At 38.7% G+C, this 26682-nt stretch overlaps 1 protein-coding gene across 1 annotated transcript; it reads left to right on the forward strand.

Moving 5' to 3' along the window:
* The first annotated feature begins 1548 nt into the window (after window positions 1-1548).
* LOC140839129 (uncharacterized) lies at window positions 1549-25683 on the forward strand. The gene is made up of 5 exons (XM_073205762.1): window positions 1549-2016; window positions 2230-2409; window positions 2547-2882; window positions 2955-2996; window positions 25036-25683. The coding sequence occupies exons 1-5, from the start codon at window positions 1549-1551 to the stop codon at window positions 25681-25683; spliced, it is 1674 nt and encodes a 557-aa protein (XP_073061863.1).
* The last annotated feature ends 999 nt before the right edge of the window (window positions 25684-26682 follow it).

Genomic DNA, 26682 nt, shown 5'->3' on the forward strand with positions numbered 1-26682 from the left:
TGTGCTTATCTGATTTAGTTTCACAGACCATGGAACCTATTGTTATTGATTTTATGCATGATAGTATGCTTTATGATTTATATGGCATTCATGCATGGTTACCATGTTTTATACTGGGATTTATTCTCTCCGGAGTATCCGGCTGTTGTCTTGTTTTGTATGTGTGCATGACAACAGGTGGGACAAGATCGGGGTCAGAAGATGATGAGAGAAGACGGGTTTAGATTGGTGATTCCGGACTTATTGTAGACTTGGTTTAATACTTGAATTTAGTAGTTAAACCTTAGACTAATTTGATCTAGAAACATGTTGTACAATACTTGTATTATTATACTGATTTGTATAATAGATTGATGCCATTACCTTCCGCACTTGTACTTTAAAAAGAAAAATTTTTAGACCCTGGTTTATCTTAATTGACAATTAAATCCCAAAAGATGATAAATAAGATGATTAGCGTCCGGGTCCCCACACAAGAGAAGTGCCAATCCGGGAACATTTTCGCCCAGTCATCAACGCTCACTACTCTGGAATAGCTCGCGGAACCATTGCTGCTAACAATTTCGAGCTAAATCCCGCACTCATTAACATGGTTCAACAGAACCAATTTGGAGGAGCAGCCACTGCAGATCCCCATCTTCACCTAAGAACTTTTCTAGAGATTATGGACACGGTAAAAATTAACGGTGTTTCTGATGAAATTATTCGATTGTGTCTGTTTCCGTTTTCTCTTAGGGATAAATCTAGGAGTTGGCTCCAATCTCTACCTCTGGGAAGTATTACTACATGGGCAGATTTGGTCACAAAGTTTCTATCAAAATATTTTCCTCCAGCCAAGTCTGCTCAGCTGAAAATAGATATCACCAACTTCAAGCAGAGAGAACTTGAGGTATTATATGAGGTGTGGGAGCGATACAAAGAATTACTCAGGAAGTGTCCGAATCATGGATATGTAGATTGGGTGCAGATTGAGTTATTTTACAATGGTTTAGATGGGCCAACTAGAGGAAATGTGGATTCAGCCGCCGGATGTACTATTTTTTCTAAAACACCTGATGAGGCCTATGAATTTCTTGAACAGATGACCATTAACAGTTATCAGTGGCCAAATGAAAGATCTGGATCAAGGAAACCTGCTAGAGTGTACGTCATAGACCCGATCACATCACTTACTGCACAGGTTTCGGCATTAACCACACAGATTGCAGCAATGAACAAAGCAGGCCAATCTACGTCTGATGTAGCACTGGTGACTGCCGAAGAAGAGCCAGTTGTGGAGGAAGCTTAGTACATCAATAACAATCGTGGTTTTGGAGGTTATCGAGGTAATCCTCCCCATAATACTTATCATCCAGAGTTTAGGAAACACGAGAATTTCTCTTATGCGAACAACAAGAACGTATTGAATCCTCCACCGGGGTTCAATACACAGAAGGGGGAAGGAAAACCGTCTTTTGAGGATCTAGTTGGGACGTTTGTACTGAGTCTGGGAAAAGAATTGCGAGAACTTAGTCTCGTCTTGATAACATTGAAACACACATGGACAATATGGGTGCCACGATGAAATCCTTGGAAACACAGATTGGGCAACTAGCAAATGCTTTGAAAGATCAGAATAAAGGAGAGTTCCCAAGCAATACAGGGGTGAATCCTAGGGAGCAATGCAAAGCTGTCACATTGAGAAGTGGCAAGGAAATTGGAATCCCAGAGCCTACTGAAGAGAATGCAGAGATTTGTGTTGAGGTAAATGATGGAAAGGGTGCAAGTGTTGGAGAAGAGAAAGTAGAGCAACAAGAGAAAGTACTTAAACAGCAGCCCTTACCAAAGGTAAATCTTCCATATCCACAGAGGTTCAAGAAGAAAGGATTAGATGATCAGTTTGCGAAGTTCCTAGAAATCTTCAAGAAAATACACATTAACATCCCATTTGCCAATGCATTGGAGCAAATGCCCAATTATGCTAAGTTCATCAAGGATGTGATGTCCAAAAAGAGGAAACTTCAAGAATTTGAGACCGTAAAGCTGTCCGAAGAGTGCAGTGCAATACTCCAAAGGAAACTACCACAGAAACTCAAAGATCCAAAGAGTTTTACTATTCCTTGTGTTATTGGTGGTTCTAGAGTAAATAGAGATTTATGTGATTTAGGTGCAAGTATTAATTTAATGCCTTTTTCTATTTACAGGACCTTGGAGCTTGGCGAGGTGAAGCCTATCACTATTACTCTGCAGCTGGCGGACAAATCACTTACATATCCACGAGGGATAGTGGATGATGTGCTGGTAAAGGTAGACAAATTCATATTCCCTGCTGATTTTTTCATTTTAGATATGGAAGAAGACCAGGAGACGACACTTATCTTTGGAAGGCCGTTCTTGGCCACCGAGAAAGCATTGATTGATGTTCACAAGGCGAGCTCACACTAAGAGTAGGTGGAGATGAAGTTGTGTTCAACATCTAAAACACCATCAGATGACCAAATGAGGTAAGTACTTGTAATAGTATTGATATCATTGATTCATGTGTATCTCAAGTGGGTGCAGGTAAGTTGACAAAAGACTCTTTGGAGAGATGCTTGTTGGAGTCAGCTTCTACGGTAGAGGAAGAGGACTGGGATGTGCGAGAGGAATTACTTGCTCTCAATGTGCTGCCTAAAGAAAAGAGAGATGCTCAGCATGAAGAGTTGCAAGCAAGTAAAGAGGTACCAAAAGCATCTCCTGGATTGAAAGATTTACCGAGTCATTTGTGCTATGCATTCCTAGACGAGAGTTCGTCACATCCGGTAATTATATCTTCTGCTCTTACTATTGATGAGAAAGATAGGTTGTTGAGAGTATTGTGGGAGTTTAAATCTGCTTTGGGAGGGAGAATTTATGATATAAAGGTGATTAGCCCTACTATTTGTATGCATAAAATCTTGATGCAGGAGTCATATTCCCCCTATGTTGATCATCAGAGGAGGCTTAATCCAGCCATGAAGGAGGTTGTGAGATCTGAGGTATTAAAATTGTTAAATGCTGGTGTTATTTATGCTATATCTGATAGTTCTTGGGTTTCACCAGTACAAGTAGTGCCTAAGAAGGGGGGAATAACTGTAGTGAGAAATGAGAATAACGAATTGATTTCAACTCGTCCAGTGACTGGGTGGCGAGTGTATATAGATACAGGAAATTGAATGATGCGACTAGGAAAGATCACTTCCCTCTTCCCATTATTGACCAGATGCTTGATAGAGTAGGTGGTTATCATTATTATTGCTTTCTAGATGGTTATTCAGGTTACAATCAAATTATCATAGCACCGGAGGATCAAGAGAAGACTACATTCACTTGCCCCTACGGTACATTTTCTTTCAGGAGAATGCCATTTGGTCTTTGCAATGTACCTGTTACTTTTCAGAGGTGTATGATGGTCATATTTTCTGACATGGTCGAGGAAATAATGGAAGTTTTTATGGATAACATATCTGTTTTTGGTTCATCATTTGATCATTGTTTGCAAAATCCAACACTTGTTTTGCAGAGATGTTAGGCAAAGAATTTAGTGTTGAATTGGGGAAAATGTCACTTCATGGTCTCAGAAGGTATTGTGCTTGGGCATAAAATTTTGGCTAGAGGAATAGAAGTGGACAGAGTCAAATTTGTGGCAATTGAAAATCTCCCACCGCCGAAGAATGTGAAAGTGATCCGAAGTTTCTTGGGACATGCCAGGTTCTATCGTCGTTATATTAAAGATTTCTCTAAAATTACTATACCTTTATGTCATTTGTTAGAGAAAGATTATACATTTATTTTTGACGATGATTGTTTGCAGGCGTTTAACAAGATCAAGACAACACTGATTTCTGCACCCATTATGATAGTGCCTGATTGAAAGGAGCCCTTTGAGCTCATGTGCGACGTTAGTGACTATGCTGTGGGAGCAGCATTGGGACAAAGACGAGACAAGATGTTCAAATCTATCTACTATGCAAGTCGTACACTCAATGCAGCCCAACATAATTACACCACTACTGAGAAAGAGATGCTAGCAGTGGTGTTTGCATTCGACAAGTTCAGAACATATCTCATTGGCACAAAGGTAACGGTTTTCACTGACCATGCAGCTCTTCGTTACTTGTTTGCCAAAAAGGATGCAAAGCCTAGTTTGATACGATGGATACTCCTACTTCAAGAATTTGACTTTGAAGTTAAAGACAAGAAAGGTTGTGAGAACCAAGTGGCAAATCATTTGTCACGCCTAGAGCTGGAAGAAAGAACTGAAGGTGGAGTTATCAATGAGTCGTTCCCAGACGAACAACTATTCAAGGTAAATGTTACACGTCCTTGGTTTGCAGATATAGCTAATTTTCTTGCTGCATGAGAATTACCACTAGATTTAACTTATCACCAAAAAAAGAAATTTCTTCATGATGCCAAGTTCTATCTGTGGGATGACCCTTTCTTGTTCAAGAGATGCGCTGATCAGATAATTAGATGATGTGTAGCAGAGGAAGAAGCGGGTACGATTATAGAGCAGTGTCATTCCTCAACCTACGGTGGACACTTTGGAGCATCTAGAACAGAAGCTAAGGTATTACAGTCAGGTTTTTATTGGCCTAATCTGTTTAAGGATAGTTATACTTTAGTTAAGTCATGTGATAAATGCCAAAGAGTTGGCCATATTTCTAGACGACATGAATTACCACTAACAAATATTTTGGAGGTGGAGCATCTTTAATGTCTGGGATATTGACTTTATGGGTCCATTCCCATCCTTTTTTGTTCAATCTTACATTTTAATTGCTGTTGATTTTGTATCCAAATGGGTGGAAGCAATTGCCACCAGTACTAATGATGCTCGAGTTGTTGTTAAGTTTGTCCACAAGAACATCTTCACAAGATTTGGAACGCCTAGAGCCATTATCTGTAATGCCCGAGATTTGCATTCTGTTAATCTGAGATTATTGATTATAAATTGATATGATTATAGACGGATCACTCCGAGACCAGATTTGAGTGAAACATGTGAATGGTGTAAGTTTTGGACAGAATGTCTGGCGCCCGAGCGGTAGTTTTTGACCGCCCGAGCGCCAGTGTTCAATAGGATTATGTTTCGGGCAGAAGGTGCGGTGCTCGAGCGGTAGTCTGTGACCGCCCGAGCGCCAATGTGCAATAAGAAAAGAGTTGGACAGAAGGTGCCGCGCCCGAGTGGTAGATTTTAACCGCCCGAGCGCCGACCGAGATGCAAAAGATAAGACACGTTGCTTTATACATGCAAGTGGATATATATAAATATATATATATATATATATATATATATATATATATATATATATATATATATATATATATATATCATTCCTTCAGAAATGAAACGGAGAAAAGCTTCAGAAAACTTCAGAGAAATCCTTACGCCTTTTCACCTTGTAGATTTGTGATTCGTGAAAGATCCGCCCGTTAGATTTTCAATCCAGCTTCAGTACCGTGTTTCTATTGACGAGACTTCAACTAGACGTAATTTTCTTATGATTTTTATATGATTTGAAATTATGATATTGGGGGAATTGTGATTTGATTGATATATGGTGTTCTGGATATATTAGACATCGTATAATTGAAGTCAGATCGAAGAACAGACTGTTTATGTAATTGTTATGATTTTCAGAATTGATATGATCGAGATTGTACAGATTTGAGATTATGATCTGTTATTGTTAAGATTATGAGTTGTATTGATATTGATTATGAGTTGTGATATTATATCTGTGATGTTGAGATTGATGGGTTATCGAGATTGTGTTGTTATGCCGTCGAAATATCAGTAGATTTATATTGAGAAGATTCAGTATTGATTGAGATTGTACCGTTATGTCGTTGACATTGATCAGATTATGTCTTGATTCGAGTATTGATCAGAACAGGTCTTCAATTTAGTTGTATATTGATACTGTATTTCTCGATATGTCATTTCAGATTCTAGTGACATTGATAGCTTCGAATTCGAGACTTCGACTGTATTAGAGCGACAGAATGAAAGGTATAAATCAATGTTGATTCGGTAATGCACAACTCGAGTTAGATTTGACTTGAGTTTCCCAAAATCACATACTTTATTTTATTGCATTGATATTTGCAATTATTGAGATTGTTATGCTTAGGCTATTGATTTATGGTCTAGCATGTGTTTGTGACGAGTCTTGGGCAGGATATTTGTAAGGCCCGAGAAAGTGATTACCGTAATCTGAAATGATTTGAGTATAATTACTGTAATCTAAGATTTATCTGAAATGATTTATTGTTTAATTAAGGTAATTATAGACGGATCGGATCGGACTGGGAAAGATGAGAACAGACACGGAAATATAAGTGCGAGTGTGTGCATTCGCGCACATGCGCGATGAGATGCGTGAGTCATGCGCCGAACGTCCAGAGAGTTGGGCGCATATGCGCCGGATGGTGCGCGCACATGCGCGAGGAAATATGTGCTGAGACAGTAGGTCTCGCGCACATGCGCGGTGTCAGTGCGCGCATATGCGCGAGCGCTCCAGTAGCCAAGGAGATGGAAAAGAGCATTACGCGCACTTGCGCGACGTAAGCCGCTCACCTGCGCGAGATGGACAGAAAGTGTGGCGCATATGCACGGGTGGAGAATTGGAAGGCCGAACCTTCGGCGCATATGCGCGGTATTATGGGCGCATATGCGCGCGGCATGCATCACGAAAATATGCCACTTGGTTTACATGCGGCGTGTGTATACATATATATGTAATATATGAATTCAGTTCAAAATAGACAAACGAAGAAGGAAAGAGGGCCGAGGAAGCTTAGCGAATCCTTACGCCTTTTTACTTCAATCCGCCCGTCTGTTTTTGAATCCGAGTACAGCACTGTGTTCCTAACAACGATAGCTACAACTGGACGTAAGTTTTGCTACGTTTTGACAAGTTCTGAAATTATGATATTGTCAGAATTGAATATGATTCATATATGATGTTCTTGTCATGTTAGACATCATAGAATCGAAGTCAGATTGAGAAACAGATTGATTATGGAATTGTTATGATTTTTGATTTCGATTTGACTGAGGATTCATATCAGATGTATATTGTTATTGAGATTATGACGGCATCGATATTAATTATGAGTTCTGGTATTATATCTGTGATGTTCGGACTGACGGGGTTATCGAGACTGTATTGTTATACCGTCGAAACATCAGTTAATTGATATTGATCAGATTTAGTAGTGATTTCGATTAGATTGTGATATCGTCGATATGGATTAGATTGTATCTCAAGTGACATCGATCAGATTATGTATTTTGATTTGATATCGATCAGCGTATATTTCGATTTGAATATTAATCAGAACAGGTATTGAATTGAGTTGAATATTGATATTATATCTGTTCGGTATTGTTATTATCAGATTGGAAATGGACCGAGATAGAGTCGGGACTTCTTCTTCTTCTTCTGAGCGAGAAGATAAAGGTATAAATTAATGTTGAGTTGGGATTGCACAACTCGAGTGAGGTTTGACTCGAGTTTCCCTAAATCACATACTTTACTTTATTGCATTGATATTTGCATTGAGTTGATTGATATACTTGTTCTCTTGAATTATAGATGACAGGTGTTAGACGAGTAATCTTGTGACATAAGTTCCTGATAGTGGTGGTATCGCCACGGGCACATTGCACGATGTCTCAAGATAGGAAGTTAGCGATGGAGCTACAGTCCATGACGATTAGATCAGGACACCGGATGTTTGGTTATATCGAGTAAATAGGATTGGAATTCTTCTATTACGGAATTCGATATAGGAACACCATATTTGGTTATATCGAGTAATAGGATCAGAGTTCCTTCTATTACGGAATTCGGTATAGGATCACCACATCTGGAAATCGGGATCCCTAGGCTAGGATTGAGTATAGTCTAAAACGTGGAGTCACGAGTCTGAGTGACAATTATATTGATTTATATTTATTGATGTTGATTATGTTCCTGAATATGGTTCATGTTCCTTGCTGTTCCTGATATTGGTACATGTTTAGAATAGGAGTTATTCTTGATATTGAGTATGTTCCTGATATTGGTACATGCTTAGAATAGAATTTATTCTGGATACTGAATTATGTTCCGGATTAGGGTACATGTTTAGAATATGACTTATTCTTGTTATTGATTCATGTCATGATTTTGATATAGGATATGATTTGTTGTCTTATGCTTTTATATTGTTTATATGATTGCATGTATACATGATTTATACTGGGATATTTATATCTCACCGGAGTTATCCGGCTGTTGTCTTGTTTGTATGTGTGCATGGCTACAGGTGGGCTAGGATCAGGGTCGAGTAAAGAACGAGGCTGGACTAGATAGCGTGGAGATCCGGGCTTTGAAGCAACTTAGGATTCAGCACTGACTTGTAGTTGAACCTAGTCGGATTATTGTAGATCATGCAATAGTTGTATGTGATGTTTAATATGTAATTTTAATTTTAATTGCATTATGTTTCCGCTGTGTAATTTAGAAAAAAAAAATTTAGACCCTATTTATTCTAATTGATTAATTAGTCCCAATAACAATTAAGAACAGGATTAGCTTCCGGGTCCCCACAAAGGTAGTATCAGAGCAGTAGGTCCTTGAACTATAGGTTCCTTAGCGCAGAGGTAGAGAAGAGTGAGCAGGGTAGAATGGGTTTTATTTCCTTGCATGTGATTGATTATAATGTGGAATTACATTGTGTATGCTAGCATGATATTATGCTTTACTGCCTGGATTTATATGGCATATGATTGAATATAATGTTGAAATTACATTGTATATGCTAAGATTTCAGTATGTTTTTACTGTATATTAAGCTACATGTTACCTGAATATCTGAGTTGATTTGGTAATATGTATTATGTGGAACTGGATCAGAACCAATTCTTGATCAGAGGTAAGCTGATCAGGACTGGGATTGAGACGGATTTGTCTCCTGTTACTACTAACATCTGTGATTATCAGATATTCCTCCTAGAAGAATTCCAGAAAGGGGTAGTACTTCGTCTGATCAGATAGATGTATCAGAAACTCAGATGGAAATAAAGTTGAAAGAGTTCCAGTTACTGCAACCGCCGATTCTGAGTGGTATCGAGACGTCTGAAGATTGTGAAAACTGGTTTGATGACATAGAAATACTGTTCGATTTACTTGATTGTACAGATGAACAGAGAGTTAAACTGGTGCCCCATCAGTTACAAGAGGGTTCCAGGAGTTGGTGGGTTACAACCAAAGGAATATTAGAACTGCGTGGTACTGTGATCACATGGGAAGTCTTTAGAACTGAATTTTATCGAAGATTTTTCTCAGTTTCATATCGAGAAGACAAGAAAGCAGAATTTGAGAATTTGAGGCAGGGTCAACAGAATATTGAAGGGTATGTTGCTAAATTCTCTACTCTATTGCGTTTTGCTCCTCATGTAGCTGGGAATGATGAAGCTGTAACGGCTCAGTTCATCAGTGGATTGAACTCGGAGATAGTTGCATTGATGAATATGCAAAGGCCGTACCATTTTGCTGATGCCTTGAGTAGAGCGAAGAGAGCGGAGACGAGTCTGATTAGACAACTAGGAAGGTTGTGTGCGATGCAACCCCAGACACAGCAATCCCATCTCTGATTTGATCGCGGTAGCACGAGTGGAAAGCATGATTTGCTGAAGACTCAAACGAAACAGTTTAAGAAGTTAGGGAGCGGACTGAGTGGTTCATCTAGCTCCAGTGGTTCTAGCCGAGTTATACGGGAGTTTATTGCAGGAATTGCGGTGGAAGACATTCCACGGAGCAATGCCGGGGAGTAACTGGTAGGTGCAATACCTGTAAACAGCAAGGACATTTTGCTAGAACTTGTCCACAGAGGGGTCCCCGACGATTTCAGGGAGCAGAATCCTCTGGTGGGAGGGATCGAGAAGCAGACCCAGGACACACTTGATGATATAGTGACAGGTACTGATCTTTTATGATTATGTTGCATATGTATTGATGTATACTAATGCATTCCTTATGATTATTCTTAATTGAGTTGCAATGATATATGCTTTACTTTTTGGGTCTGCATTTACTGTAAGTCTTGATTCCTTACCTTTTTGGGGAAAGAAATTGATATCAGTGATACTCTGTGACATATTGTATATTGCAGTGAGTTGAAAATGAGATTGAATTAGACTAGATTGTACTTGTATTGTCTGATGATGACTGCATGATGGATATTGATATACCGAACAAGTACAGAGCTATTTTAGATTCTTGCCAGGAGATGGTAAGATTCGAACCGAAAAAGGCCAAGGAATGAATGATATACGGTAAGGGATTTAGATTTTAAATTCCTTGATATCCGTATTAGGTCTGATTTGATGATTATCGAAAGGAATGGAGTTATTCCTTTATGTTCATGGACGACTGAAGTGGAGTCTATCACGGGTTGATTTACTAGTAGCAGAAAGTTTGCTATAGTCTTGCATATGAGATTTCAGGTTTGTCCTGTATCAGGGAGAGTGATTTCAGCCTTGATTTGATTCCAGGTATCGGTTTCATTTTAGAATTTCTTATAGACTGATACTGATTAAATTGAAAGAATTGAGATATCAGTTGAAAGATTTATTGCCTGAAGAGTTAGAGTTACATCTGATTATATATTTCTCTGTAAAGTACTTCAGTTTCGTTTATGGGTTGATAAATCATGTGCTTGGAAGTGTTCTGATGATTTTATGCTCGGTTTATCTATGACATTTTGATATATTCGCAGCATATGATTGATTGAATTGAACAGTTCAAATGGTATTGAGTGTTCTGGGAACTGAGATTGTTGTATATAGAATTATTCGGATATGAATCGGGATTGTAACAGATTGTATTCAGAGTCTGTGATATCTGAAGATAGTATACTGATTGATTGTAGCACAGTGAGACCGTGATCAGTGGCTGAGAATGACATTGAATATGGCAGAATTTTCGAAATGTCAGAAATTGCGTTCTATGCAGTTATTAGATCAGTATTGCGTATTGATATTCTGAATCTGATCCGATACTGTTATCATTCTGAGTCTGTTTTTGATACCGATTGTTATGAACCATTGAGCTTATATACAGTTCAGTCGAATCAGAACTGATTTTGAAGATTAAAGTAGTTCAGAAGTTTGATCAGACTGTTCAGAACTTGATTTTGATAATCAGAACCGAATACCAGGTAGGTATTTTTCTTTAAGTTATATTATTAGCTGATTTGTTTATGTCATATATTCGAATTTTAAAGGACATGTATTGTCAGATGCACACAGTAGTAGATTCAGTACCATTCTGGTAACAGGAAATGTGTGATAATTCGAATAGACAGTTTTGATATAAACAGATGAAATCAGTTAACAGATGAAGACAGAAAGATAGAAACTTTTAGATTAATGATCTTGATATTTGATTTCTAAGTAGAAATGGGAGTACATTTCTATGGATTGTGTGATGACATTACTGTAATTGTAATTGAACGATTGTTCAAATCTGCATAGGTTATATTGTACATGATGACGTACAAATATGACTAGCTGACTGAGAGGTATGTCAGCAACGGGAGTCAAATTGTATTAAATGCCAAAGTTGATTTTATCAGACTGTGATTTTCGTTTGATTTTATACTTTTGGCTGAGTGTATGACATGATTTTTCATCTATGATTAACAGATTGACGGATAGACGGAGTGAACTATCCTGATACTGGAGGATATCCAGGAAACGTAGTGCTGGATTATAGCACTAGTTGACATGATTCATTGTCACTTTTGAACTATTGTACGATAATAGCTACTAAACGAGTATCGAAATAGCTTGAATTGAAGTATTGTACAGTGAAAACTGATATTTTCCTTCTTATAGGAATGATATTGCAGTAATGCCTGAGATTGGAATTGATAGGATCAAAGATCTGATAGAGAAAAATGAAACTGATTCAGAAGAAATGAGGATAGCTCAGATTACATATACTATTAAGCCAATGTCGGACGATGACTGTTGGTATTTGAAACCGAAGATTGAGTATATCTCTGACTGGGATATTGATTGTTATGAGTTGTTGATTGGTATATACGGATGTGGTATAGCCATTGTTCTGAAATTAATTTTATCACGAGTGATTTCGTTGATATGAGATTATTGTCGTTTCGGTATGTCTCCTTCTTATATCTGATTTGAGATATAATATGATTATCTGTATTACACGAGTGAATTGCTTGTGATTTCGGGGACGAAATCATATCTTAGAGGGGGAGAAATGTAAGGCCCGAGAAACTGATTACCGTAATCTGAAATGATTTGAGTATAATTACTGTAATCTGAGATTTATCTGAAATGATTTATTGTTTAATTAAGGTAATTATAGACGGATCGGATCGGACTGGGAAAGATGAGAACAAACACGGAAATATAAGTGCGAGTGTGTGCATTCGCGCACATGCGCGATGAGATGCGTGAGTCATGCGCCAAACGTCCAGAGAGTTGGGCGCATATGCGCCGGATGGTGCGCGCACATGCGCGAGGAAATATGTGCTGAGACAGTAGGTCTCGCGCACATGCGCGGTGTCAGTGCGCGCATATGCGCGAGCACTCCAGTAGCCAAGGAGATGGAACAGAGCATTACGCGCACATGCGCGACGTAAGCCGCGCACATGCGCGAGTTGGACAGAAAGTGTGGCGCATATGCGCGGGGTAGAGTCGCGCATATGCGAGGGTGGAGAATTGGAAGGCCGAACCTTCGGCGCATATGCGCGGTATTATGGGCGCATATGCGCGCGGCATGCATCACGAAAATATGCCACTTGGTTTACATGCGGCGTGTGTATATATATATATGTAATATATGAATTCAGTTCAAAATAGACAAACGAAGAAGGAAAGAGGGCCGATGAAGCTTAGCGAAATCCTTACGCCTTTTTACTTCAATCCGCCCGTCTGTTTTTTAATCCGAGTACATCACTTGTAATGCCCGAGAATTATAGAATTGATAAACCAAGATTATTAATCTTCATTAACGTGAGAGTCGGAAGATATGGGAATGCATGACATGCAATGAGGGTAGAGAAGACATGAGAAAATAAGGTTTGCAAGACCGCACCCGCACTCAGAACAGGAGTGCACCCGCGGTCATGCAATTATGGAATTTTGAAGGTGAGGCCGAAGCATCACCGCACCTGCGGTGCCAGACATGACCGCACCCGCGGTGCATGGACAGAAAGTTGGGGAATTTTACAGAAGCCACACCACACCCGCGGTAAGAACAAGACCGCACCCGCGGTGGTGTTACCGCACCCGCGGTCTAAGATGTACCGCACCCGCGGTCGTAAATTTCAGAAAATGATAAGCACGCCGTGGCCACAGCGCACCCACGGTGCAAACATGACCGCACCCGCGGTGCGACGTGCAGCTTGAAAAATTAGACACGTTTCAGAATTTGCATGCAGTATATATAGAGGTGGATGGCACGTTTCATTCTTCAAAAATTCAGAAAAGGGCGAAGCTTTTGGAGAGAAAATCCTTATGCCTTTAGATTTGTGATTTTGAAATATCCGTGGATCAGAATTCGAATCCGAACGCAGTACCGTGTTCCTCTAGACTCGAGCTACACAAGGACGTAAGTTTTGTTACGTTTTAAGATGTTTTGAAAATATGATGTTGCTAGAATCGCATACGAATCAGATATGGTGTTGCTACTACCGTAGACATTATAGAATTGAAGTCAGATTAAAGAACAGACTGTTTCTGTAATTGTTATGATTTTCGAAAGATATTGACTAAGATTTTGATATCAGAATTGTGTATCACTGATTTTGAATATACCGATATCGAGATTATGAGTTCTGGTATTATATTTGTGATGTTCAGATTGTCGGGATTATTCAGATTGTATTGTTATGCCGTCAAAACATCAGTTGATTTAGATTGATCAGATTCAGATACGATTTCGATTAGATTGTGATATTATTGATATAACTCAGATTGTATCTTGTTCAGACATTGATCAGATTGTATACTGAATTGAGTATTGAGCAGAACAGATTGTATATTGAGTTATTCATTGATACTATGTATTCGATATTGTCTTTTCAGATTGGATATGGACAAATTTGAATACAGGTCATCTTCTTCGTCAGACAGGGAAGACAAAGGTATAATTCATGTGATATTCGGGAAGACACAACTCAAATAAGATCCTATTTGAGTTTCTCAATAAAATCACATACTAGATTATTGTTATATTCTGATATGAATATGCTTTGTTTATATGCTGATATGCTACTGCTCTGCTTATAGATTTATATGCATTGCATTTCATATAGGAGAGTCTTGACAGACAGTCATACCTCTATATGTTCGGTGTATCTTAGCTTAGGAGCAGCTCTGACTCCTATTGCAGCCGTTGATACAGCTCAGACCGAAGTCTAGGAATAAGAAGTACAGTCACCCCGAGTGGGAGGGTAGGTGACAGCCAGTGACGTCTTATTCACATCGGGATCCCTAGAGTCAGCATGGAGTCGATTCATGACATGATTTGATTAGAACTGCATGCGTAGATGAATGGGATTCATAGATTATGGAGCCCATTGTTATTGCTTTCATTTATGATAGCATGTTTCATTATTTAGATTGTTTATATGCATGTTTATCCGACTTCAGTTACATGCTTATTTGATTCGATTTCATAGATTATGAACTCTATTTTTTTGATTTCATTCATGACCGCATGTTTCATGAATTATATTGTGGATATACATGTTTACCATGTTTTATACTGGGATTTATTCTCACCGGAGTTATCCGGCTGTTGTCTTGTTTTGTATGTATGCATGACAACAGGTGGGGCTGGATCAGGGTCAAGAAGATGATGAGAGAAGACGAGTTAGCGTGGTGATTCCGGACTTATTGTAGACTTGGTTTTATTACTTGAATTTAGTAACTTAACCTTAGACCTAGTTTGTACAATATTGTACTTTCATACTGGAATGTAGTTTTATAATGAGATGTATATTATTTAGATTCCATTACCTTCCGCAGATGCATTTTATAAAAAAAAATTTTAGACCCTGTTTATCAGAACTGATAATTAAATCCCAAAAGAAGATTAAGAAAAAGATTAGCGTCCGGGTCCCCACAGCACTGTGTTCCTAACAACGATAGCTACAACTGGACGTAAGTTTTGCTACGTTTTGACATGTTCTGAAATTATGATATTGTCATAATTGAATAGGATTCATATATGATGTTCTTGTCATGTTAGACATCATAGAATCGAAGTCAGATTGAGAAACAGATTGATTATGGAATTGTTATGATTTTTGGATTCGATTTGACTGAGGATTCATATCAGATGTATATTGTTATTGAGATTATGACGGCATGGATATTAATTATGAGTTCTGGTATTATATCTGTGATGTTCGGACTGACGGGGTTATCGAGACTGTATTGTTATACCGTCGAAACATCAGTTAATTGATATTGATCAGATTCAGTAGTGATTTCGATTAGATCGTGATATCGTCCATATGGATTAGATTGTATCTCAAGTGACATCGATCAGATTATGTATTTTGATTTGATATCGATCATCGTATATTTCGATTTGAATATTAATCAGAACAGGTATTGAATTGAGTTGAATATTGATATTATATCTGTTCGGTATTGTTATTATCAGATTGGAAATGGACCGAGATAGAGTCGGGACTTCTTCTTCTTCTTCTGAGCGAGAAGATAAAGGTATAAATTAATGTTGAGTTGGGATTGCACAACTCGAGTGAGGTTTGACTCGAGTTTCCCTAAATCACATACTTTACTTTATTGCATTGATATTTGCATTGAGTTGATTGATATACTTGTTCTCTTGAATTATAGATGACAGGTGTTAGACGAGTAATCTTGTGACAGAAGTTCCTGATAGTGGTGGTATCGCCACAGGCACATTGCACGATGTCTCAAGATAGGATGTTAGCGATGGAGCTACAGTCCATGACGGTTAGATCAGGACACCGGATGTTTGGTTATATCAAGTAAATAGGATTGAAATTATTCTATTACGGAATTCGATATAGGAACACCATATTTGGTTATATCGAGTAATAGGATCAGAGTTCCTTCTATTACAGAATTCGGTATAGGATCACCACATCTGGAAATCGGGATCCCTAGGCTAGGATTGAGTCTAGTCTAAAACGTGGAGTCACGAGTCTGAGTGACAATTATATTGATTTATATTTATTGATGTTGATTATGTTCCTGAATATGGTTCATGTTCCTTGCTGTTCCTGATATTGGTACATGTTTAGAATAGGAGTTATTCTTGATATTGAGTATGTTCCTGATATTGGTACATGCTTAGAATAGAATTTATTCTGGATACTGAATTATGTTCCGGATTAGGGTACATGTTTAGAATATGACTTATTCTTGTTATTGATTCATGTCATGATTTTGATATAGGATATGATTTGCTGTCTTATGCTTTTATATTGTTTATATGATTGCATGTATACATGATTTATACTGGGATATTTATATCTCACCGGAGTTATCCGGCTGTTGTCTTGTTTGTATGTGTGCATGGCAACAGGTGGGCTAGGATCAGGGTCGAGAAGAGAACGAGGCTGGACTAGATAGCGTGGAGATCTGGGCTTTAAGCAACTTAGGATTCAACACTGACTTGTAGTTGAACCTAGTCGGATTATTGTAGATCATGCAATAGTTGTATGTGATGTTTAATATGTAATTTGAATTTTAATTACATTATGTTTCCGCTGTGTAATTTAGAAAAAAAAAAAATTTAGACCCTATTTATTCTAATTGATTAATTAGTCCCAATAACAATTAAGAACGGGATTAGCTTTCGGGTCCCCACAATATGCCTAGTCAATGGCAGGACATACCAGGTCGGATATGCCTAGTCTTTGGCGGAGATGCCAAGACACCGGACGTTTGGTCGTATCGATGTTGCTTAGGAGAAGAGCGACTCCTATCGTCGAGATTCGATATAACCACGATCGGAAGAGTATGTGGGTGTTACGTTCTTATTCAGATCGGGATCCCTAGATTAGAAAAGAGTCGTGTTAGAGTCTAAGAGTCACGGAGTGTCATTTACATATTTATATCGATTCATGTTTCTGATTGTGATACATGTTATGGATATATGTTTCATGCTTTTATTTCTGTTTACATGAAATGCATGTATACTTGCTTTATACTGGGAATATAATTCTCACCGGAGTTATCCGGCTGTTGTTGTGTTTGTATGTGTGCATGACAACAGGTGGGACAAGATCAGAGTGGAGTAGAAGATGAGAGATTACGGTTAGCGTGGAGATCCGGACTCAAAAGTAGATCTGTTTCATCACCTGATATGTAGTGAATGGACAGTAGTGATTATGAATCACTTTTGTACAGGACTTGTACTTAAGCTGGATAGTGATCTTGTATATGAAATAAGATTTATTTCATTTGTTGCGCACTCATGTAATTTAAAAAAAAAATTATGTCCCATATTACTTAATTGTTACATTTGATATTAATAATGATTAAGAAATTAATTAGCGTCCGAGTCCCCACAGCAGGTGGTATCATAGCAATAGGTCTGACTAGACTTAGATAGGAGCTAGTGAGCAGGGTAGAATGAGTTTTCTTTCCGTGCTTTTGATTGTTGCATGCTTATTGCTTTGAAATACATGTTTACCTGAATGATTTGATTTGTAATATGTATTATTGAGGATGAATCAGAACCGATTCTTGATCAGCAGTAAGATGATCAGAGGAGGACTGAAACAAGTTTATTGTATCTGGTTACTAATCCTTTTTGATAATCAGATCTATTTCCTCGAAGAATCCCAGAACAGGGTAATATATTGATTGATCAGATGGATGTGTCAGAAACTCCGATGGAAACAATGTTGAAGAGGTTTCAATCATTTCAACCACCGATTCTGAAGGGTACTGAGACGTCTGATGATTGTGAGAGTTGGTTAGATGATATAGAAATGTTGTTTGATTCACTTGATCACTCAGATGAGCGTAGAGTGAAATTGATTTGGCACTAGTTACAGAAGGTCGCAAAGAGTTGGTGGATCGCAACTAAGGAAGCCTTAGAATAGCGTGGTACGGTGATTACGTGGAAATTCTTCAAAGTTGAATTCAATCGAAGGTTTTTCCCATTTTAGTACCGAGAGGACATGAGGGCAGAGTTTGAAATTTTGAAACAGGCTCAGTTGAGTATGGAAGAATATGTTGCTAAATTCTTTAACTTGCTACGTTTTGCTCCTCACGTGGCTGGGAATGATGAAGTTGTAACTGATCAGTTTATTACTGGATTTGCATTGATAAATGTGAGCCGACCCCATAATTTTGTGGAGGTATTGAACAGAGCTAAGGAAGCTGAAGCAAGCTTGATCCAACAACGAGGAAAATCGTATGTTGATCAACCACAGAAACAACAATTCCCTCTCAGATTTGATAGCGGCAGTAGTAACGGTAAAAAGAAAGATCATTTGAAAGCTCGAAAGAAACAGTTTAAGAAGTTAGGAAGCAGTTCATCTAGCTCCAGTGGTTCTAGCCAGAGTTATACCGGGGTCTATTGTAGAACCTATGGAGGAAGATATCCCACAGAGCAATGCCAAGAGTGTTTGGTAGTTGCCGCATCTGCAGACAGCCGGGACATTTTGCTAGAGTATGTCCACAAAGAGGTTCCCGAAGATTTCAGGGAGCAAAATCATCTGGATCAGTGACTAAGACTGATAGTCCATCATCTGTGGTTCACTCGTTCCAACCACCCTCTACTCAGTCACAACCCGGGCCAAAAGGAAACCAGAGTGATCGCAGTGACCGAGAAACAGACCCAGGATGAACTTGATGATATAGTGGCATGTAACTGTTCTTTTATGATTATTCTGCGTATGTATTGAGAGATACTAGTACATCCTATACATGATTTCTGAATGAATTGCATTGATGTATTCTTTATCTGTTGAGTCTATATCTACTGTAGTATTTATCTCTTTACCTTTTGGGGAGAAGTTTGATATCAGTGAATTATGTGAAACATCGTATATTGCAGTAATATGGGAATGAGATTGAGTTAGACTGTGTTGTACTTGGGTCGTATGATTTTGATTGCATTATTGATATTGATATGCTGACCAAGTACAGAGCTACCGGAGACTATTTCCAGAAGATGGTAAGATTCGGACCTGAAATGGCCAAAGAATGAACATTGTATGGTAAAGATTCTAGATCTAGAATTCCTTTGATATCCTATTATCTATGACTCGATTATTACAGAAAGGAGGGGAGGGACTCCTTGTGTATTCAGTTGACTTACTGAAATCGAGCTTGTCATTGACTGATTTGCAAGTGGCATGAGAGTTGCTAAGGTTTCCCAGATGAAATTCCGGGTTTGCCTTCAGTCACGGAGATTGATTTCAACCTTGACTTGATACCAGGTACTGTTCTTATTTCTAAAACATCGTACAGAATGATACTGATTGAATTGAAAGACTTGAAAGACCAGTTAGAAGATTTACTGGCCGAGAGTTACATCTAATCGAGTCTTCCTCTTTGGGATGCATCAGCTATGTTTGTAGGTTGATGAACCCTATGTTAAGAAGTATTTTGATGATTTTATGCTTGTTTTATCTATGATATTCTGAGATATTTGAAGCATATGACTGATCTGGTCGAACATTTGAAAATTGTATTGAATATTCTGATAACTGAAATGTTGTAACAGAAACGGTTGAGATGTGAATCTTGGCCGAGACAGATTGTATTCAAAGCATGTTATATCCGAAAATAGTATATCGGTTGATCTTAGCACAGTTGAAGCCGTGATCAGTTGGCTGAGACCGACATCAGTGTCAGAAATCCATAGTTGCATGAGTTTAGCAGGCTATTATATACGACTGTTGTCTTGAATTTGGTTTAGAATTGTTATGTTCTAGAGCAGTATTTGAGACAGATTGTATGCCGTTGAGATTTCATACGGTGCAAGTTGAATCAGAGCTGATTTTGAAAATTAAAGAAGCTCCAAAAATTGATCAGAATGGGCAAAACTCGATATCGATAGTTAGAGCAGTGTATCGATCAGAATATCAGGTATGTGATACCGTATTATATAAGAATAACCGACTTGTTGTGTCAGACGTTTCGGATTGGAAACGACAGATATTGTCAGAAATGCACAATAATCGATTCAACATTCATCCTGATGGTAGAAAGATGTATAATGATTTGAAAGGACAGATTTGGTGGAAACAGATGAAAGCTGATATTGCTGCATTTGTATCAAGATATCTGAATTACCGAAAGATGAAGATAGAAAGAAAGAAACCAGGAAGTTTATTATATAGCTTGTCCATTCCTGAATGGAAATGGGATCACCTTTCCAGGGATTTCGTGACGAAGCTACCGCATTCCTCCCAAGGTTGCGATGCAATTTGGGTCGTTATTGACAAATTGACCAAATCAGCACGTATTATTTTGTACACGAAGACGTACAGACATGACCAGATAATTGAGAGTTATGTCAGCAAAGTGATCAGATTGCACGGAGTGCCAAAGTCGATTATATCATATCGTGATTTTCGGTAGACTTTGCACTTTTGACAGAGTATACAGCAAGATTTGGGTACGAAGTTACATTTGAGTACCACATATCATCCACAGACTGATGGATAGTCAGAGCGGACTATGCAGACACTGGAATATATGCTTAGAGCTGTAGTTCTTGATTTTAGCACTAGTTGGCAAGATTCATTGTCACCATGTTAGTTTCATACAACAACAGCTATCAGACGAGTATCAAAATGGCTCCTTTTGAGGCGTTGTACGGTAAGAAATGCAGATCCCCACTTTATTGGGACTATATCTCTGAATTTCGTGAGAATTGACCTGATATAATCAGAGATACGACATAAACATTGAAGCTGATTCAGAAAAGAATGAAGGCAGCTCAAGACAAACAAGACAAATATGCCAATGTTCGACGTAGACCGTTGGTATTTGAGGCTGGAGACCGAATATTTTTAAAGATTTCACATTTCAGAGGCGCTGTCAGATTTGGAAAGAAAGGGAAGTTATCTCCATGTTATACCGGTCCGTATGAGATTCTCGAGAAGTCAGATGAGGCAGAGCTTGACGGGACACTGAATTATTATGAGAAGCCGATCTAGATTCTCAATCGTGAAGAAAAGCCGTTTAGAATGAAGACAATTCCGCTTGTGAAGGTTTAATGGAGTCGTCAGGGCATTGAAGAAGCTACCTGAGAGACTGAAACAGACATGAGACAGCGATTCCAAGAGTTATTTCACTAATGTGAGTTTCTATTTAGCTTCTTCTGTTATACCTTCTTATTCATATGATTTATTTGACTATGATTTCGGGGACGAAATCGTATCTTAGGGCGGAGAAATGTAATGCCCGAGATTTGCATTCTGTTAATTTGAGATTATTTATTATGAATTGATATGATTATAGACGGATCACTCCGAGACAAGATTTGAGTGAAACATGCGAATGGGGTAAGTTTTGGACAGAACGTCTGGCGCCCGAGCGGTAGTTTTTGACCGCCCGAGCGCCAGTGTTCAATAGGATTATGTTTCGGGCAGAAGGTGTGGTGCCCAAGTGGTAGTCTGTGACCGCCCGAGCGCCAATGTGAAATAAGAAAAGAGTTGGACAGAAGGTGCTGCGCCCGAGCGGTAGATTTTAACCGCCCGAGGGCCGACCGAGATGCAAGAAAGATAAGACACGTTGCTTTATACATGCAAGTGGATATAATATATATATATATGTATATATATACACACATCATTCCTTCAGAAATGAAACGGAGAAAATCTTCAGAAAACTTCAGAGAAATCCTTACGCCTATTCACCTTGTAGATGTGTCATTCGTGAAAGATCCGTCAGTTAGATTTTCAATCCGACTTCAGTACCGTGTTTCTATTGACGAGAGCTTCAACTGGACGTAAGTTTCTTATATTTTTTATATGATTTGAAACTGTGATATTGGGGGAATTGTGATTTGATTGATATATGGTGTTCTGAATATAATTAGACATCGTAGAATTGAAGTCAAATCGAAGAACAGACTGTTTATGTAATTGTTATGATTTTCAGAATTGATATGATCGAGATTGTACAGATTTGAGATTATGATCTGTTATTGTTAAGATTATGAGTTGCATTGATACCGATTATGAGTTGTGATATTATATCTGTGATGTTGAGATTGACGGGTTATCGAGATTGTGTTGTTATGCCGTCGAAACATCAGTAGATTGATATTGAGAAGATTCCGTATTGATTGAGATTGTACTGTGTTGGAACTTTTCAAGTTCGCAATCTTGATTTTGATGTTAACAAAACTTGTTATTGTGTTTCTAACATATTTACTCAAGTGTGAAGTTGCAAACACAAGAAGCAAACCGAAACTGAATTCTGCACAAACTGAATTTCTGGCGAGCTTCTGTATTTTGAAGATATCTCTCAGCTGGATGATCCAAACGACAATCCGCCAATTGGACTGATTAGAAAACTCAATTTCGAACAAGTTGTATTTCACGTCAGTTGGGCAAAATCGGATGTTATCATGGCCTAAATGATCTCTGAACTCTACCGAACTGATCACACGAAAACAGCAATCAGTTGGGTTTGAGCAGCTGCGGTATTTTGGTCATATCTCTCAGCTCAGTTATCGAAACGAAGCGATTCAGTATGCGTTGGAAAGACAAGACAAAGATCTACAAATCATTAATAGAAGTCAAAGTCTGAATCGAAGCTTAAGATGCTGCTAAATGGCGATGAAGCTACTGGTTCTGCACAAACTGAAATCAGCTGGGCTGATTTCAGCACACCTGCTGAAACTGAACTGACCTGCTGAAACTGAACTGAACCAGCTGAACTGACCAACTGAACCAGACTAACTGAAAGACCAGTTGAGTTGACCAGAGTTGACCAGTCGGAAAAATGCCCAGTAAGCTGAATTTGACCGTTGCACTTCCCGAAACAGTACAGAAACTTTCCAACGGTCATATTCTTGTGTCTAACGTATATATCATTGTTGGGGCTTATAAATACAACATCTTGAAGATCAAAAAAAAGCTTTGGAAGTGGATTCAAAGCATGGGCACTTAGCATGAATATATCAGCTAGTTGAGAGCACAAGCCCTTGTGTGAGGAAACATTTGAGATGTACACTGTAACTGATAAATTCCTCACACACAATCACTCACACATATACAGAGAGTTTGAGCTGAAAAGTTTAGTTGAGTGAGTCTTTACACAAAGACGTAAAACATTGTGTTTGTAGTCTTTGCATATGAGACATTAAACAATATGCTGATTGTGAGGTGCTGCCTACAATCTTGAGTGTTAGGAGTTCAGTTTTAGGCAGTGGGTAAGTCCTAGCTGAATGGGTTTGTACAATGAGTTGTATAAATCAAAGTCTTCTAGTGGATCCTTCCCAAGGGGAAGAAGGGGTGACGTAGGAGTGTTTGAAATCTCCGAACATCCATAAACAAATTCGTGTCTATTTCTTTATTGCATTTACTTATCATTTCATAGTTTTAAAGATGCATTGTTGAAGCATTTTATGTGTTCTTCAAATACCAAAATATTGTACACCAAGTGTTTGATAAAATGCTTCAACTGAATATTTTAACTCATTCAACGTGCATATATTTTAAATGGTTTACAAAATATTTATTCGGTTTCTACGAAGGATTATTTCGAGTATTTTTCGCTTGGTTTGAACACCAAACTCGATTTAATTCATCGGTGTTCAATATTTCAAGAACCGAGCTATTGTAGCTCAACGATTACCCCCCCTAATCGATCCTATCATACTGTTTTGTCGTTGACATTGATCAGATTATGTCTTGATTCGAGTATTGATCAGAACATGTCTTGAATTGAGTTGTATATTGATATTGTATTTCTCGATATGTCATTTCAGATTCGAGTGACATTGATAGCTTCGAATTTGAAACTTCGACTGTATCAGAGCAACAAAATGAAAGGTATAAATCAATGTTGATTCGGGATTGCACAACTCGAGTTAGATTTGACTTGAGTTTCCCAAAATCACATACTTTATTTTATTGCATTGATATTTGCAATTAATGATATTGTTATGCTTAGGCTATTGATTTATGGTCTAGCATGTGTTTGTGACGAGTCTTGGGTAGGATATGCCTAGTCAGTGGCAGGACATGCCAGGGCTAATATGCCTAGTCATTGGCGGAGATGCCAAGACACCGGACGTTTGGTCGTATCGATGTTTCTTAGGAGAAGAGCGACTCCTATCGCCGAGATTCGATATAGAGAGGGCCAAAGTCCGTGAATGAGAACTTACCACCACCGCGATCGGAAGAGTAGGTGGGTGTTACGTTCTTATTTTGATCGGGATCCCTAGATAAGGAAAGAGTCGAGTCAGAGTCTAAGAGTCACGGAGTGTGATTTACAGTTTTATATCGATTCATGTTTCTGATTGTGATACATGTTATGGATATATGTTTCATGCTTTTATATCTGTTTACATGAAATGCATGTATACTTGGTTTATACTAGGAATATAATTCTCACCGGAGTTATCTGGCTGTTGTTGTGTTTGTATGTGTGCATGACAACAGGTGGGACAGGATCAGAGTGGAGTAGAAGATGAGAGATTACGGTTAGCATGGAGATCCGGACTCAGAAGTAAATCTGTTTCATCACCTGATATATAGTGAATGGACAGTAGTGATTATGAATCACTTTTGTACATGACATGTACTTAAATCTGGATAGTGATCTTGTACATGAAATAAGATTTATTTCATTTGTTGCGCACTCATGTAATTTAAAAAAAAAATTATGTCCCATATTACTTAATTGTTACATTTGATATTAATAATGATTAAGAAATGAAATAGCGTCCGGGTCCCCACATTATCAGTGATGAAGGTACACATTTTTGTAACAAAATTTTTAACTCACTATTGGCCAAGTATGATGTGAAGCACAGGGTCACACTAGCATACCACCCGAAAGCTAATGGGCAAGCGGAAATATCCAACCAGGAGATCAAGCAGATACTAGAAAAGACAGTGAAGCCAAACCGGAAGGATTGGGCGATTAAGCTAGATGATGCTCTATGGGCATACAGGATTGCATACAAGACACCTATCGGGATGTCTCCTTATAGGTTGGTATTTGGGAAAGCTTGCCATCTACGCCTGGAACTGGAGCACAAAGCATTTTGGGCTGTGAAAAAGATAAATTTTGATATGGGAGCATCTGGCGAGCAACAACTATTGCAACTGAACGAGAAGGAGGAATTCCAGAATGATGCGTACGAGAATGCTATGATATACAAAGAAAAGACCCAGAAATGGCACGACAAACATATTCTTCGACGAGACTTCGAACCAAGGCAACAAGTGTTATTATTCAATTCTCGACTGAGTTTGTTTCCTGGTAAGTTAAAATCACGATGGTCTGGACCATTCACAATGGAAACAGTGTACCCACATGGTGCAATTGACTTAAAGTGCAACAATGGTAAGACATTTAAAGTCAATGGTCAAAGGGTCAAGCATTACTTTGGAAATGAAGTGCGATACATGGACAACATCCCACTTGAAGAACCAAAGTAGACAGGAGAAATTCAGGCTGATGACGTTAAACCAAGCGCTGTGTGGGAGGCAACCCACATTTATTTATTTTTGCATTCGTTTTCTTTTTATTATTTTATTCCAATTTTTCGTAGTTAATACTTTTAGTTTTCACTATTCAAGTATTAATTTTAATCGTTTTATTTTTGCAGGTAATTTAAAAAAAAAACCGAAAATCTACTGGACAGAGTTCGTCGCGCATATGCGCGATTTATTTTTGCGAACATGCGTGACACAGGCAAAGGACTCGGCGCACATGCGCCACTCAAGGCGCGCACATGCACGACGTAGGCAGAGGAGTCTGCGCATCTGCACCACAAAGGGCGCGCATATACGCGAAAGACCGCATGCGAGGCAGTGACCATCGCGCATATGCGCCACAAGGACGCGCATATGCGCTATATGACAACACAAATTGACAGAAGGCTCGGCGCATATGCGCCGCTTCAAGGCGCGCATATGCGCGCGACTTAAGTTAAAAAAATATGGGATCGCGAAACATTCTTCAGAAAACAGCCGAGCCTCTCCTCATAGAACCCTACTCTTCCTCACACATCAAAGCCGCCTCCCCTGAACAAGCCGCCGCCACCCCTATCCGAAACGCCACGCCGCCGCCCCTATCCGAAAGCCGACCGCCACCGCCTCTCAACAACACGCCTCCGCCAGCACCCCTAATTCCGGTCACCTTCTCGTTCAAATAAGGGTTTTCTCTAGCTTTTGGTTAGAATTTTCAGATTAGTTAGAACTTGGTTCAAGCAACTTGCGGAACTCTTGATATCGTGAGTTTGGTACTACGAATTGCTATAAATCATTTTGTGACTGAGGTGTACGTTGACGGATCTGTTGGTGTTGTGGGATATTTGCTCTGCTACTTGATTAGTTGAATTTAGTGTGTGGGTCTGAGCGTTGGCATTATTGTATCCTATGGCGCCAAAAAAGAAATCAAAAAAAGGTGCATCTTCCTCTTCAAGCTTCGATTCT

Source organism: Primulina eburnea, chromosome 8 (assembly GCF_022965805.1).
Source record: "Primulina eburnea isolate SZY01 chromosome 8, ASM2296580v1, whole genome shotgun sequence".
In the NCBI taxonomy this organism is placed as follows: Eukaryota; Viridiplantae; Streptophyta; class Magnoliopsida; order Lamiales; family Gesneriaceae; genus Primulina; species Primulina eburnea.